The 16984-nt window shown below is 36.1% G+C and overlaps 1 protein-coding gene across 2 annotated transcripts in view; it reads left to right on the top strand.

Moving 5' to 3' along the window:
- Positions 1-15630, top strand: part of IBTK (inhibitor of Bruton tyrosine kinase) — a 100248-nt gene extending 84618 nt beyond the window's left edge. For both annotated transcript variants that reach the window (XM_018052915.1, XM_018052914.1), the window contains exons 26-29: positions 3047-3196; positions 13041-13112; positions 13505-13637; positions 14358-15630. In XM_018052915.1, the coding sequence (XP_017908404.1) occupies positions 3047-3196; positions 13041-13112; positions 13505-13637; positions 14358-14489 (487 nt within the window). In that variant the 3' untranslated portion in view covers positions 14490-15630. The remainder of the gene's footprint in view (positions 1-3046; positions 3197-13040; positions 13113-13504; positions 13638-14357) is intronic.

The following is a 16984-nucleotide window of genomic DNA, read 5'->3' as shown; positions in this document are numbered from 1 at the left end:
GCTTTTGAAGTGTGGTGTTGGAGAAGACTCTTGAGTCCCTTGGACAGCAAGGAGATCCAGCCAGTCCATCCTAAAGGAAATCAGTCTTGAATAGTCATTGGAAAGACTGATGTTGAAGCTGAAACTCCAGTACTTTGGCCACCTGATGTGAAGAACTGACTCATTTGAAAATACCCTGATGCTGGGAAGGACTGAAGGCAGGAGGAGAAGGGAACGACAGAGGATGAGATGGTTGGATGATATCACTGACTCAATAAACATGAGTTTGAGTAAGCTCCGGTAGTTGGTGATGGACAGGGAAGCCTGGCGTGCTACAGTCCGTGGGGTTGCAAAGAGTCGGACATGACTGAGCGACTGAACTGAGTCCCTGAATTCAGATAAGATAATAGGATTTTAGAAGGCTTTGCTAATCTTTTATGGAGAACCCCAAATAGTTTATGAATTTAATCTGGTGTGGATTTTATGGTTTCTTCAAAGTATGAATTTAGTTTTGGGAGCAATTAACTGGTTAGCATTTGTGTTCACTTTGTTTTCTGAGGAAATAAAACATGAAATTAATATCTGACTAGGAAATTTTTTATATTGTTATTTATAATATTGACTTATTAAGGATTCTGAAAATGATGCTTAGGATGAATAGTGAAAAAGTTACATTTCTGGATTTTTTTCTAAGTCAGGCTTTAGGAAGGAAAGATATTATGCCTGTTAATTGACTATATTTCTTCATATCAGAATTTGTGTTCTCATTGTCTTTTTTTCTTTAAGCAGACTTTGTTAAATGCCATGAAAATGTGGGTAGTAACAGACTTACATAGCATTTCTTTGTATCAGGTACTGTTAAATATTTTACCATGAGTTAACATTCAATCCACATAGCAACCTTTATAAGGAAGGAGATGGTATTAGTATCTCCATGTCTTTGACTAAGGTTACAAACATGTTTTGTTTTGATGTAGATGTTTCCTTAGTTTAGCTTTTGTGATTAAGTGTCTCTTTGTATGTGGGTAAGGTACAGGGCAAGGTTTTTGTTTATTTCCTCATGCAGATATCTAGCTGTTCCAACAGAACTTACTGAAAAGATTGCCCTTGCTCTATTTTATCACTTGGCAGTTTTGGTAGAACTCAGTTGACCATATATGTGTGGGTCTAATTCTGGACTCTACTCAGTTCCATATGACTTACATGCATGTGTTTATGCCCATATAGACTGACTTGTTGATGGTAACTTTTTATAAATATTAAAATCAGATAGTGCAGTTTCTCTGATTTTGTTTTTTATTCAGAATTATTTTTTCTATTTTTAATTTTGACCACATTTATATAAATCTTAGATTTGGCTTGTCCAAAAAAAAGTTATTTGTCAGATGTATGTTTTACAGATATTTTTTATTTTCTTAATGATATCTTCTAATGAGCAGAAGTTTTTGATTTGGTTAACTCTAATTTATCATTCCTTCATTTGATGGTCATTGCTGGCTATGTCCAAAGAAACCTTTGCTTGCCACCAAGTCATGAAGATAATCTGTTTTCTTTTGGGACATTTAGCTTTTACGTTAAGTCTGTAATTCAATTTTCTTCCAAGACACTTAGCTTTTACATTAGGTCTGTAATTCATCTTGAAATAATTTGGGGGGTATGGTGTGAAATAAAGGTCTTTTTATTTTCTTCTATAAAAAACACTTTTCCCACTTGTTTGCTTTAGCAATTCCATTATTGAAAGTAAAGTAACTATCACATGAGGGTCTGTTACTGAGTTCTCTAATCTGTTCCATTGATCTGTTAATAATTATGTCAGTACCACACTGTCTTGATTACAGTAACTTGTTTTATCTTTTTCCAGTTTTGTATTTCTTTTTTAAGATAGCGTTGGCTAATCTAGGTTTTTGTATTCTCATATAAATTTTAGAATCAATTTGTTAGTTTCTACAATAAAAAGCTGGTGGGATTAATTCAGTTTTTTAGATACAGGTTTATACAGATATTCTATTTTATTTTTTGTTATCTTTGAGTAAGGTATGTCCATTTCTTATAAATTGTCAAATTTATTTGCATAGTTATATTTCTTTATTGTCCTTTGAAATTGTTATCTTGTATTATCTATTGCTTTGTAACCAATTACCTTAAACAGTAGCTTAAAACAACCAGTGTTTATGGTCCTTTGGGTCAGGCATCCATTATGGCTTAGCTTGGTTAATGCTTTTTTTAATGTAATTAAGTAGGGGGACCTTCCTTCCCCCACCCTGCCCCGCCATCACATTAAAGACATCTCTCTTTGACTTTAATTTCTGGTAAATGAGCCAGGTGTGTTCATACTGTGCTGGGTTTCTGTGGCTGCTTTAAAGATTTCTTTTTTGCTCTCTGGTTTTTAGCAGTTTGCCTGCTATGTGTATAAGTATGTTCTTTTTTACGTTTTTCTTCTTTGGGGTTGGCTAAAATTCTTGAGTCTTTCACAGTATGGATTTTACCAGACTTGGAGATGGCCATCGTTTCTTTAGATATTTTTATCTGCCCTATCTCCTATCCTTTTGGGTGTCCAGTTACATTTAATATTACCATAAGTCACCATGGCTGACTTAAATCAGTAAAACTGTTTTAATCAGAAGAAAAGATTGAAAACATTTATCTTCAACTTTAGACTTTTCCAATCTTGCTGTTTCACCCCTCCAGTAAATTTTGTTGTTGAATATTAAAGTCTTTGAATTTCTGCTTTCTTCTTTTTCATAGACACTTTTCCTCTGCTGAGCTTACTTATTTATTCTAACCATATTTTTTGTTGTTACCTGAGGCATAGTTATAATGCTGTTTTTAAAAGCATTGCTAATTTCAATATCTGGGCTATCACCCATGATCCCCATTGATTGTTTTTTCTTATCACAGTTTTGATTAGTCTGTAATTGACAGCAAAAATCCAACATCACTTTGAAAACTGTAATTATATCACTAAAATTTTTGGTATATATTCACTTCATTGTCCCTTTGTCACTTCCAGCATCAGCCTTTTAAGAAAAATGAGTATTTTTCCATGAACTTTGTTGTCTTTCTACAGGGCCTCTTCTCAACATTCAGTTTCCTCCAAGTCATTCCGGGATTTCTCAGTAGAAGAAAAGAAATCTGTTATTGGCCAGAGCTCAGGAGATCATGTCAAAAAAGTTTGTTTTAAAGGGATTGAAAGTTCCCAGTCTCCAAAAGTTGTAAGGTAATAAATTTTCCTACCTTGAAATATTCTTATAGTGGTTCTATGTTCTGAAATAATCTTTAAAAATTTATGAGGCAGGTTTTTATACATTCTTTTTACATTCAAAATTAACGTGTTTAAGATATATTTTGATAGTTGGCTTACAGTAAACTATATTTAAAGTATACAATTTGAAGTTTGGCATATATATATACCTTCGTGAAACCATTATCACCAGCTCTTCGGGTTGGTGACTATTAACCACCATTCTCAGAAGTTTCTCCATGCCCCTTTACAGTCCTTCCCCATCCTGTCTTCTTGCAGCTCTAACCTGATTCTGTCATTATGGATTAACTTTTATATTCTGTTGTTTTATTATATTAGTGGAATCATTCAGCACATGCTTTTTTAAAAATCTCTTTCACTTAGCATACATTTTGAGATGCATTCAAGGTTTTTTCAGCCTGTTTAGGTATTTCCATCTTTTTCTCTAGCTGTTTTTGATACTTGTTGTCAAAGTCCAATGTATTTTGAAAAGATGTTTCATATTATAAATGCCTACATGAAAACCTAAACATAGATTAAAAGTGGTATTTTTAAAAAGTTTCCCCACCATGATTAAATTCTCTTCTAATTATTGTTCAAAAGGGAACAAACATTCTTGGGGCATTAGATAGGTCAAAGTTGGAAGGAAAAACGGTTTCAAGTAGGTTGACTAAATGGAGTTTTCTTTTTTCCCGTATTTCTGCTAATATGACATCTCCTATATATTATACTCCCTAGAATGTTTTAGACAAAGTAAAAATGTAATTAAAAATATTAGTTGTGACCAGATTAGTAATTTTGTTTTTCATAATGATTAAGCAGCTTTCCACTGTCAGATCCCCACCCCCTCTACTTTTTAAAAATCAAATCTTTCGTCCAATTCTAACATATCAAACAGGTAATATAAGCTTCTCTGCTGGAGCGAAGAGAGGAGTCTAGAACCATACTACTTCACTGTCACCTTCCCTGTCCTGTGAGCAGCTCCTGAGGAGTGTCAGAGTCTTCTAACAGCACTGCAAAGTGCAGGTTTAGATGAGCTGTTTAAACATAGTTCTGTTGTTTTTGTAACTAGCTTTCTTGTTACAGATATGTATATTTATGACTGTAGTTTTTGAGCCTTTTACTTACAGTGCAGAAAATCAGATTAGAAAGGATCTAAAGAAGTCGTGATCTGTCTCTGACTTTTCAAATGTTTTTGGCAGTGTAATGTTATTTTAAAACAAAAATCTTAAATCGAACTCTAATGTGTAAAATAGATATACCTTTTTATATAATGTTTACCTATGATTAAGGGAGAATATTAAAGCTATTGTGATAGGCTCATAAATACAAATTGGGTGCGATGTAAGATGTCTTAATATTAACAAATATTAGCTGATGTGTATTAGACATTATAGTAGATTAGTATGGTGAACAAAATTAACATAGTCCCTGCTCATACAGAAGAGAAGACCAACCTTACACAAAAGTGACAGCACATTATGAAGAGGAAGTTTATCAGCCTCGATACTCAATTTATTTCTCATGTTTTAATTGTATAGTATTTATTTTCACTGTTGTTCGGTTCCTAAAGCATGTCTGACTTTTTTCTTATGGCTGAGTAACTGCTTTTATTTTTTTTAATATAAATTTTTTTTAATTGGAGGTTAATTGCTTTACAATATTGTATTGGTTTTGCCATACATCAACATGAATCCACCACAGCTATACACGTGTTCCCCATCCTGAACCCCCCTACCACCTCCCTCCCCATACCATCCCTCTGGGTCATCTCAGTGCACCAGCCCCGAGCATCCTGTATCCTGCATCCATCCTGGACTGGCGATTCATTTCATATATGATATTATACATGTTTCAGTGCCATTCTCCCAAATCATCCTACCCTCTCCCTTTCCCGCAGAGTCCAAAAGACTGTTCTATACATCTGTGTCTCTTTTGCTGTCTCGCAACTCTTGCAACCCCATGGACTGTATGTAGTCTGCCAGGCTTCTCTGTCCATGGGATTCTCCAGGCAAGAATACTGGAATGGATTGCCATGCTCTCCTCCAGAGGACCTTCCCGACCCAGGGATTGAGTCCACGTCTCTTGCATTGGCAGGCAGATTCTTCACCGCTGAGCCACCAGGGAAGCCCTTTTATTTCAGTTGGGATCTTCTAAATAAGCCATTATGGGCTTCCCTGGTGGCTCAGCGGTAAAGAATCTGCCTGCTAGTGTGGGAGACATAAGAGACGTGGGTTCGATTTATACCTGTACTTGTATCTTAACCCAGTTCCACTAATGAAGGCTTAAATTATTTACTGTCTCTCTTTTTCTTATGGATGTTCAGTGTTTTCCTTTTAAGTAGATTCTTCCCATTTGGTTTTGAATATGCACAGGTGTCTCACATGTGGAGTGGCAGGGGGTGGGGGTCGGCGAGGGAAGTCAATACCTCACTCAGTCTCCTCACTTTCTTCTAGAATTGTCCTGTTGTTCCCAATTCCCTGCTTCCTTCACAGCCAGGTTTCTCAAAAGAGCTGTCATTGCCCGCTTCTTTTTATTTTGGATTCCAATCCCACAACTAAACTGAAACCGTTCAGGCTAAATTCAGAAGTAGCCTCCATATTGCCAGCACCATGGGCTTCTTATATGACTCATCATCCTTGAAGCTCACGTATAGGTTGTCTTCTCATTTTGCTTATGTTCTGTGTTGTTTCGTGAGTTTCACTGCTCAGTTATCAGCTACACATGAAAGACTCACATTGCCTGTCCGCATCTGTCATCTGCGCTTCAGACTTAGGTCTCCATCTGCCTTCTCTGATGCTGCCATCCTATTTGAATGTTCAGAAATACCTTAAACTCTTATGTCGCAAACCAAATTGAACATTTTCCTCATAGCCTTCTCGTAAAAGCAAAAATACAGGCAAAACACAAACCCAGTCTATTCTTGGTTTCCTCAGCAAATGTCATTCGCAAGCTTTACATGACCGTCTTCCTCAGCAGTATCCAGCCTGTCAGGACAATGCCAGTTATGTCTCTTCAGTATTATACCCATTTGTGTATTAAACTGTCTCCACTGCCGCCACCCCCATTTAGACTACTTTAATCTTTTACCTGGGCCGTCGGAGTAAGACTGCTAACAAGTCTTGCCATAGCCTTTTATCCTTCTCTATAGCATATCTGGCTAGTGTTTGTGTATTTTTAAATGCAAATCTTACCTCGTAGGATAAAAGCTAGAAATCTTATATGGCCTTCAAGGCTTGTTACAGTCTAGCTCCTGTCAACCTCTTTAGCTTTTAACATGATCTCTGTGTTTTAGCCTTGACCTTGTAGTTTCTCAAATACCAGTTACTACTTCCCACTTAACTGCCTTTTGACTTGTTGACTTGCTTCTTCCAGTCTCTGTTCAGTCAAATTCTTTGAAGAAGCCTGACTTCTCTTACTGGGTCAGTTTCCTGTTACATGCCTTCATAGCTCTTCTCACTTATCACATTTACCACAGTTTGAGTAGTATCCCCTTGTCTGTGGTTTTCCTTTACATGGTTTTGGTTACTTGCTGTGAGCTGTAGTGTGAAAATATTAAATGGAAAATTTCAGAAATAAACAATATTTTTAGTTTTAAATTCTGCACTGTTCTGAGTAGCGTGATGAAATCTCTCCCCATCCTGACCGTTTTACCTGATCCATTTTACCATTTTACCTAGGACATGAATTGTCCCTTTGTCCAGTGTACCCTGCCCGCTAGTCATTCAGTAGCTGTCTCAGTTATCAGATCAGTTGTTAGGGTTTCACGATGCTTATGTTCAAGTAATCTTTACTTAATAACAGCCCCACAGCACAGGAGTAGTGATGTTGACAATGCAAATATGCCAAAGAGAAGCCATTTAAATGAAAGCTTCAAGTGAAAAAAAAAAAGTGGAAAGTTCTCAAGCTAATGGGGGGGGGGGAAATAATTGTATCTTTAGGGTGCTAAGATTATGTTATAAATGAATCTTCTACCCATGAAATTATGAAGAAGGAAACATTTATGCTAGTTTCGCTATCATACTTTAGAACATAGAAGTAAAAGGCATGTTTCTATAAGATATTTTGAAAGAGCCAGAGACCACATTCACATAATTTTTATTACACTATATTGTTATGTAATTGTTTTTTTATTGTTGTAAGTTTCTTACTTTGCCTAATTCAGAAATTAAACTTAACCATAGGTATGTATGTATAGGGAAAAACAATCGTGTGCATAAGGTTCAGTACTATCCGCAGTTTCAGGCATCCACGAGGGCACTAGGAATGTATTCCTATGGATAACATGGGAACTATTGTAAACTTACTGTTGGTGTGATTCTTTGTTAACTGTTTTTGAATTGTTGTTTAGTCGCTAAATTGTGTCCGACTCTTTTGTGACTCCATGGATTGTAGCCCACCAGGCTCCTGTGTCCATGGGATTTCCCGGGCAAGAATATTGAAGTGGGTTGCCATTTCCTCTTCCAGGGGATCTTCCTGGGCCAGGGATGGAACTGTGTCTCTTATGTTTCCTGTCCGGATTCTTTATGAGCTACCAGGGAAGCCCAGTGTTTTCAAATACTAGTCTTTTTTAATGTCTGTGTTCAGCTGTATGTTCAGTGAGAGCAAGGAAGACTGACCTTTGCTTGTCACTGATTAGAATGTTTCCTACAGTGAGCATCTGGTGAATGAGGGGAAGAATAAATGAAACAAAGCTGTAGCTCTTATTTCAAGTAGTATTTGTTTTTAATGTAATGAGCTATATTGTTTGCCTTGGATGTATAAATGTCAAGGTGTGAATGTTAAGATTGTTTTGTAACATTGTTACATTTTAAGTATCGAATGTATTTTAAACATTTTCTAATTTTCTCTGTTTATCTTTTAAAATATTAAGGATGTGTGGTTTCATAGTTGATCGCTAGGGTGTGCTATAACATCAGGCTATTAATTGTGAAAAGTGGTGTGTGATGTTATAGTGCTTTAGGCATTTTAGTTAGAGGAGTGTTTGATATAGTATCTTGCTATCCATAGCTTGGGTGTTTGGCAAGCGGAAGTTAATGTTTTAAATAGTATTTTGTCTTCTGGTCACTGAGAAAGAAAACAGCTTTGATTTCATTTTTAATTTCATCATAGAAAATATGTTACTATAAGAGAGCTGTATTTAAGGAAATAATAAAATATAACAGATAAAGTAGAATATTTATTAATTCACCAGATTATGGGACACTTGATATACATATTCTGCTGGCGTCTCTTGGGTGTATATATAAAAATATCATACACAGACCCAGCCTGAAATATGTTTGAAATCTGGCTGGTAAGTCTAAATATGCATACATGGAAGTTAACTGACAGAACAAAAATACAGTGTAATATAACAGTGTTAAAGAAGTCACACAGCAATATATGACTATATGCTGTATGAGTGGTTCAGAGAAGGGAAAATCACCATGGGCTAGAGCTGTCCAGAAAAACTTTGTTGAAGAGGAAAAGTTTGAACAGTAGTTCATAAACACTTTTCCTGTTCAATCTCAAGTTGAACTTTTGATCTCAATTAACTTTTGATCATTATATTTATGGCTATATATTTAAATGATTATTTATATTAACGTAACATAATGATCAAACGGCCATATATCTATGGGATTTTCAAAAGAAGAGAGGAGAAAGGGCAGTATAAACAGAGGAAATAGTGGGAATTAGCACAAGAAGACAGGAGTACTTTAGGGACTCGGTGGCAGGGATGGAGGGCTCATCTCAGGACATTCCACAAATAATACATTCTTGTCTTAATTGTAGAAAATGCAATCGTCCAGGCTAGGGAGCTAATGAAAGAATGGCAAGGTTACTTACTGATGTGAAAAGAGAGGTTTATGCACTTTTTGTTTGTTTATTGTTACTTCCGTGTTCTTTTTCATTTTAATGTGTTTTCCTTCATTTTCCTTTCACTTAAATACCCCCTTATGCGCTTCTAGGCAGAAAATGTGATCTTGCATTTCTACTTAGTAAGGAAAACTACATGTGAGATAAAATCATTATATCAGCTCTAATTTTATATAAAATCTTTGTGATAATACAAAGTTATTTTTAATAATTGTCAACCATGTGAGCAAAAAGTTTTTCTCTTGAAGTCTAAATTTGGCAAGATTAATGTTCTTCACTTTGAACAAAAATCTTTGAAAGATTTTAGCCAGCCCTTTTATGTTGCTTTTATTTCCAGAAGGCTAAATTTTATAAGATTATCTGTTGGGATGTCTGTTTCTATGCTACAAATACCTGAGGCTTAATAATGCGGTTATTTATTATTGGAAAGCTTATACTCTCTTTGTATTTGTTTAGTCATAGCTCTATTTAGCAATTTTACTTCATTCTAAGATGAAATTTTGATAAAGATGTTTGAGTAAACTTATAACTAATGACGTTATCCATTGGAAAATCATTAATGAAAACAATTCTAACATCTTACAAAACAGATTTGAGTTGGGTATAATTCTTACAGCAGTCCACTGTGAACCTTTCTGAAATGAGAACAGTAATGCCTATCATATGGGTTTGTTACAAGGATTATATCAGGTAATTCACATGATAGTACTTTATAAATTATATAATGTTAAGTAAGTTCTGATTGCTTGGCTTTAACAAGACCTATACAAGATACTTTAGTCCTTATATTCAGTTCTGTTCACAGAGAGAAAAGGTGATATTTGAACCAGTCCTTAAAGAATTAGAAGATCCTTGTAATGGACTGTGCTACAGTGTATGGAAAATACTCTGTATTTTGAGTGAAAAATCCTGGATTTGAGTTCTGTCTTTACCATTTACCCAGCTTGCTAATCAGGCAAATTATTGAATATTCTTTGAGTATTTTTAATAGTTTCCTAATCAATATAATAGGACCAATAGGTGCTTTCTTCAGAGTATTAAAAAGATTAAGTGAGATAATGTTTATGAAAATAGACTCAGTAAATTTGTTTGCCCACACACACATCAAGTTTAAACATTTTAATTCTTAGTGCATTTGTACTCTGACCCTCCTGTTTCATTTTAACTTTATTTCCCTCTTAATCTCTTAACCCAGTCATTCAGTTCATTGAAGAGAACAACCTATCTTTACTTAAGCCAACAGTCTTGAACTGTTCCCTGTATTTGTACAATCAAGCCCCATCTCGGTGCCACCCTCCTCAGCTTTAACGTCATGTCCTCAGTGAAGCCAGTAGTGTATATACCCTTCTCCATATTACGTAATTTCTCCCGTGAATCCATAGTGCTTGGTACATATTGATATAAATTTCAATTATCTACTCTCACATTGCTTTATCATTACTTAAATACCTTTAAAAAAATGTTCTACCAGAGTGAAGAGAACTGGGTTATAACCTGATTTTCAGTACCACAGTACTGACATATACCCAATAAATGTGCATAAATGAATCAGAAAGTCAGTATTTTAGGCCCCATTTATTCTTGCTCTGTTTGGCTTCCTGTTGTAAAGCCCATCTAGACCTAAATGTGCTTATTGCTGAAAGAGGGCAATCGATTAATCTAAGTAATCTCTAGGTATCTTTCTAAGCATAAAATTCCACAACTAGGGCTCTCTCAGAGTTCCTTTGTTCATTTTTCTCCTCACAGGAATGCTTCTTACCTCCCTCATTCTATACTCTTTTTATTGTCTTCTCTGTGAGGCCTTCTCAGACGACCAAATCTATTTGGTTGTTTTAGTCTTTACAGTCAGTAGACCTTTAAGTTTGTTTTCTTAAATTCTTCTCTGTTATGTCATTTTATATCTTGGTTCCTCATCTAGTTTGTGAGTTCTTAGTGTGTTTTAAATTTCTGTTCTATCAGCCACATGTGAATCAGTGAAGTTAGAACACACCCTCTCACCATATACAAAAATACACAAAAATAAACTCAAAATGACTTAAAGACTTGAATAGAAGATATTATACCATAAAACTCCTAGAAGAGAACTTAGGCAAGACATTCTCTGACATAAACATACCAATGTTTTCTTAGGTCAGTCTCCCAAAGCAGTAGAAATAAAAACAAAAATAAACCTCGTGCACAGCAAAGGAAACCATAAACAAAGTGAAAAGATCACCAATGAAATGGGAGAAAATATTTGCAAACTATGCAACTGACAAGGGCTTAATTTCCAAAATATGTAAATAACTCATAAAACTCAACAAGATAAAAATGGGCAAGACATACAGATGGCCAGTAGGCACACAGAAGGATGCTCAGTACTGCTGATCATTAGAGAACTACAAATAAAAACTATAATGAGGTGCCGCCTCATACCAGCCCAGAATGGGCGTCGTTAAAAGGCCTACAAACAACAAATGCTGGAGAGGGTGTGGAATAAAGGAAATCCTCCTACACTTTTGGTGGGAGTGTAAGTTGGTGTGGCCACTGTATCGAGGTTCCTCAGCAAACTGAAAGTAGAATTACCACAGCAACCCCACTCCTGGGCATATATCTGAACAAAACTGTAATTCAAAAAAATACATGCCGCCCCTATGCTCCTAGCAGCACTATTCACAATAGCCGAGACGTGGAAGCAACCTAATTGTCCATCATAGGGGAGAGGGTAAAGAAGATGAGGTACATCGATGCAACCGAGTTCTACCCGGCCATAAAAAAGAAGGAAGTAATGCCATTTGCGGCAACATGGATGGACCCAGAGACTATCACAAAGTAGATCAGACAGAGGAGAAATATCGTATGGTGTCATTTATGTGTGGAATCTAAACTGTGACAGAAACAAACCTATCCACGAAACAGAAACAGACTCTCAGACACAGAGAACAAACTTGTGGTTCCCAAGGAGAAGGGGGGTGGGGGAAGGATGGTGTGGGAGGTTGGGGTTAGCAGGTGTAAGCTATTACGTATAAAATGGATAAACAAGGGCCTGCTGTATAGTAGAGAAAACTATTCAGTGTCCTATGAAAAGCCATAATGGAAAACAATGTTTTTAAAAAATGAAATGTATAGATACGTCTAACTGAATCAGTTTGCTGAACAGCAGTAAGCAGTAATTAGCATTGCATGTCATCTGTACTTGAACAAAACAAATTTCTGTCCTGTCTATAATCTCTGGGGTATCAAAGCATTTTCTGTATTTTTGTTGCTCACAGTATTTATACTGTCTATTATAGTCACTCACAGACTGGCTGCTGACTATCATGTTTTTATATGTTTTGAAACTTTGTGCTAATCTGTCACTTTTATTCATAAAATGTTATTAATGTAAAACATTCTTCATAGAGTTGTCTATTTCCTAATGTTTGGTTTTCTATAATAAATTGGCTATATGAATGTTATTAGAAGCAGACCTTTTTTGGGGAGTGTAGTTGACTTAGTGTTGTGTTAGTTCAGGTATACAGCAAAGTGAAGCAGTTGCACATATACCCACTCTTTTAGATTCTGTTCCCGTATAGGTCATTGCAAAGTATTGAGTAAAGCTCCTTGGGCTACACAGTAAGTCCTGCTTGGTTATCTCTCTTACATACAGTAGTGTAGATATCAGTCCCAGTCTCCCAGGTTGTCCCTCGCCCACCCATTTCCCCCTGCTCACCATGAAGTTTGTTTTCTACATCTGCAACTCCGTTTCTGAAGAACAGACCTTGTAAGATCTTCCCCCACGGTATTTTATACACAGAATTTTATAATTATCTAGAGATTTTTTGTTGTTTTATTTACAATTTCAAAGGTAAGTCTGACTTCATAAATTACTCTGTCTCAAGTCAGAGGCTTGCAATTCCTCCCCTGTGTTTCTGTTAGTAAGGAGCTTTACTCATGTTACTGGAAGTTTTAACCTCCAGTTTCGGCATTTGTTTTGCAGGTGTTCTGCTCATGGTTCCCCAGGACGAGAAGGCAACCACGTTTCAGATGTGCCACTTCCGGACAGTCCCAAGTAAGGTTAAGCGATCAGCTTTGGGACCTCAAAGCTAGGCTTGGTTTGGCACTGGGAGAGCACACTAAGAATTGAGAACAGTATCAAATAGAAATGTATTATCTGAATACTCTGCTCTACAATCTGAGTCATCTTTCAGTTATATTGCTTTGCTCTATCCCACTTTTTGGTGTTTCCAAACCTTACAGCACTGATTCAAATAAAACATCAATTCTCCTTGTTTTCTTTCTCACCTTGTCATTCTGTTAAGTTTGAATGCAGAAGCTTCCAGGCCCCCTTATGTTACAGGTCACAGGGAGACAGTGCCATACTGGTAAAGAGTATTTCAGGGGAGATTTCATGTGCAAAAATTTGGCAAGATGACTGAAAGCTCTTTATTCCTGTTCTGTCAGTCCCTGGCTGTCTTCTTCACTGACCGCTCCTTCTGTGGCAGCGCCAGTCACTTTTGCATCTATCGTAGAAGAAGAGTTACAGCAGGAAGCAGCTCTTATCAGAAGCCGAGAGAAACCCTTGGCTTTGATTCAAGTAAGTAACATACCTTTTTGGGTTTAATTCAGGGTAAGAACTAGATACTGTATTTCATTCTTAGGTCTTAAGAAAACTCTATTTGCTTTGCAGAGGTGCATTATTTAGCACATTAAAATGTAAATGCAATGTAAAACAAAACTGAAGCATTCAGCAAGTATTAATTGAAGGTATTCAGGATAATACATTTAGAATTAAGTTATGTAAAGCTAATATTTTTAGCACTGGTGATGCTTTGGACTGCTTTAGTTTTTGAAAGTGACCAGTAGAGAACTGGCCTTACCTAGCTCTCCACCTGGCTTCTGTATCAGTCAGAGTTCTTAGGTTGTAAGCCACAGACACCCAGCCAGGCTAACTTAAGGAGAACAGAACTTATTTGAGAGACACTAAGATTCCATAGACTTAGCTGAAAACCAGAGAGCCAGGTTTGGGAAGCTGACAAGACTCATCGTTGTCCTAAAGAGTTCAAAGAGCTAGACAACCCGTACAATAACAGGAAGTATCTCACAGGATGAGAGATTGCAATGAATGGATTCCATCAGCTATCTTCAGTTTCTTTTTCCTTCTGCTCAAGATTAAAATCAAGGAAAGGTGGGTATCAGATTATTCTAGCTCAGGCCTCAGCCCTTCTCCTTGCAGAATACCTGTTGCGCTGTATTGCAGGCATAGAAAGGGGTAATTCAAAGAGTAAACCAAGTTTTCTTCTCTTCCTCCTTTCAGATTGAGGAGCGTGCAATACAGGATTTGTTGGTTTTCTATGAAGCATTTGGCAACCCTGATGAGTTTGTCATTGTTGAAAGGACACCACAGGGACCACTGGCAGTACCTATGTGGAATAAGCATGGATGCTAGTTCACCGTGGAGTTGAGACGAGTTTCATAAATTGTGATTGTTATAAGTAAATGCTGTGGAAAAAGAGTTCATACAAATTTAGTAACTGATCATTCTGGATCGAATATGAAAGGATATAATTTCTTTACTGAATTTTAAGTATATAATGTTTGTATGATTAAAAAAGAAATTCTTCAGAATTGTGATTTTAGTAACTTTTATGTAAAAATGTGTGAGAGGAAAAACTTATTAGCTTAAGTTTAAGTAGAACTATTTCTTCTGAATAGTCTTAAAAGGAAAAAATGAGTGATTGAAGTGTAAAATATAAGAGTGATGGATTAAAAATAACTTTCATTTGGGATAAATAATTTAGAAGAGTTTTGCCAAATTTTTTTTTTTTTTTTTAGTGTGACATTGATGAGCTTCAAGTAGGAGCATCAGCCATTACTTCTGATCTGTTAATGGTCAAAATTTTCTGTTTGCTATAGTAGTTTTATGTCTCCTTTCTTGTGTCTTTTTTCATCAGGCTTTGGGTTCTAGCCTGATTTTTAAAGCTTGAGCTGTTTGAATGCCATATTATTTCAGTTTGAACACCACATTCTCCATTTTACATTAATCTGGAGTATGGTGGAAAGGAAATAAAACTATTCTGAGCAGCTTAGTCTAAGATAAAATTAGGAGTCATTGTGGGGATTGTTTTTTGATAGGGAGAGGAGACCTTATAAAAAGCCTAATTGTGAAAGAATCAGTTCCTAAAGATGTTAAAATTTTCTAAAATAAATGCTTAATTATACATATAAGAATTGAATAGTGTGGAAGAAGTTTGGCTTATAGTTACCTTTGCAATGTTACATAATCAGATTTTCTGAGCCTAGATTATATGAACAGACAGAAACATTGTTTTCTTTATAGTGTGCTGTTTGGGTTGTTTTTGAGTGGTTAAAATTTTAAAACAACAAATGTTAAATCTGCTCCGGCGCCTAGACAAATTACAAAGGTTAATGTTTCTGGGAAATAATAAGCCTCGGGGAACATACAGGCAAATCACTGCTGTAATTAGGTTGATGAAATATGGCTGAAATTAACAACACTTGAGCTTTTTAGCTCCGCCCAAAGCAACAAACTTGTAAGCAAATGTGCAATAAAAAATAATCTTGATCCATTTCACTGTTGATGTGTGTTTGATATCTTGTACTCTACTGACATCTATTATAGGAGGAATTACCAGTGATTCTTCCTAATATCATGTATTGTAGCCACTACTCGAAAGGGCAGTTTTCCTGAAATGCATCTGTGAAAAGTTTTATATTATATACGTTTGAGTAAATTGAGGAAAAACAACTTTTGTAATGTGTTACTGATGTTGCTGTAAAGAGATTTTCTGAAATAATTTTACCGCATTTGAACCTCTGATTCTTCCACACATTGTGGCATCTTTAAAGATTCCATAAAGTGATGATTTTCCTGGCGTGCTTCATGCTGCCTGGGAAGCACCCTAAGAGCCTTTAGTGGATGGGATATGAAGGAGGGGCAGGGGCTGACCAAGTCTGTGGAGTTTTAGGTCTTTACCAACCTCATTGAGGGTAATTGCACTTTATGACCTGTTTTATATGGTAGAGTATTATATAAAACTTCATTTGGCGGGAGTGGAAAGAGTTCTTTTGCTATTGAAATGAAAGGTAAGCACTGCTATAAACTGATTCGTAAATGATTGCATGAAAGCAACCTGATACATTGTGACCAAAAAGCCTAGGGAAGTAACTGGTTTTTCCCCCTAACATTATTCAGCCTACAATAATTAATTCATCTTTACCCTTATGAATTGGAGAAGGTCCTAAAACTCCAGAGGTGGGCAAGTTAAGGGATTGGTGGGATGAAGAGGTTTTTAAGATTGATGACAACACTTGTAGAACTCCTCAGCCTGGAAAGGTGTTGCCTGGATAGAGAATTGCTGGGGATAGAAGTGTCAGAGCAGCATATGCTTAAAATTTGCAAAATCAAGAAGTCTACGAGTTAGAGAAAGACATATTTTTGGACAAAATACTAGGATTTAGGACTTATTGTAAAGAGGAATAATAGTAGATAACAGTCAATTGAGAAAGGTATTGCTACTTAGTAGCTAACATCTGGGTTTGTTCTATAACTCTTGGAAGCTGGGGTATATGTTTTAGTTCATGAGAAGGGGATTGATAGCTGATTCATATAATTTTAGATTTGAAGAAGCCTAATAGATCAACCCTATATATCTTTTTATTGTATAAATTAAAAGAATGTGAACTCCAGAAAAAATGAATAGTGAGAATTCTGTCTTTTCAGTCTGGTCCACCTACAGCTACACCAGACTGCCTCTTTCTAATTGTCTATAGTAATTTAGCCAGGACTAAGAAAATACTAAAAGACACTTAGTAAAAATAAATATAATCTGGAAGCTTCCAGAATTATCAGTTTAAGAGCTACTTCCGGAAGAAGCTACCACAACCTTCCACCAAGGAACTGGGGACAAGTGATCTAAGATA

Source organism: Capra hircus, chromosome 9 (assembly GCF_001704415.2).
Source record: "Capra hircus breed San Clemente chromosome 9, ASM170441v1, whole genome shotgun sequence".
NCBI lineage: Eukaryota > Metazoa > Chordata > Mammalia > Artiodactyla > Bovidae > Capra > Capra hircus.
Note: the sequence above shows the minus strand (reverse complement) of the source record. Positions and strands in the feature narration are given on the sequence as shown.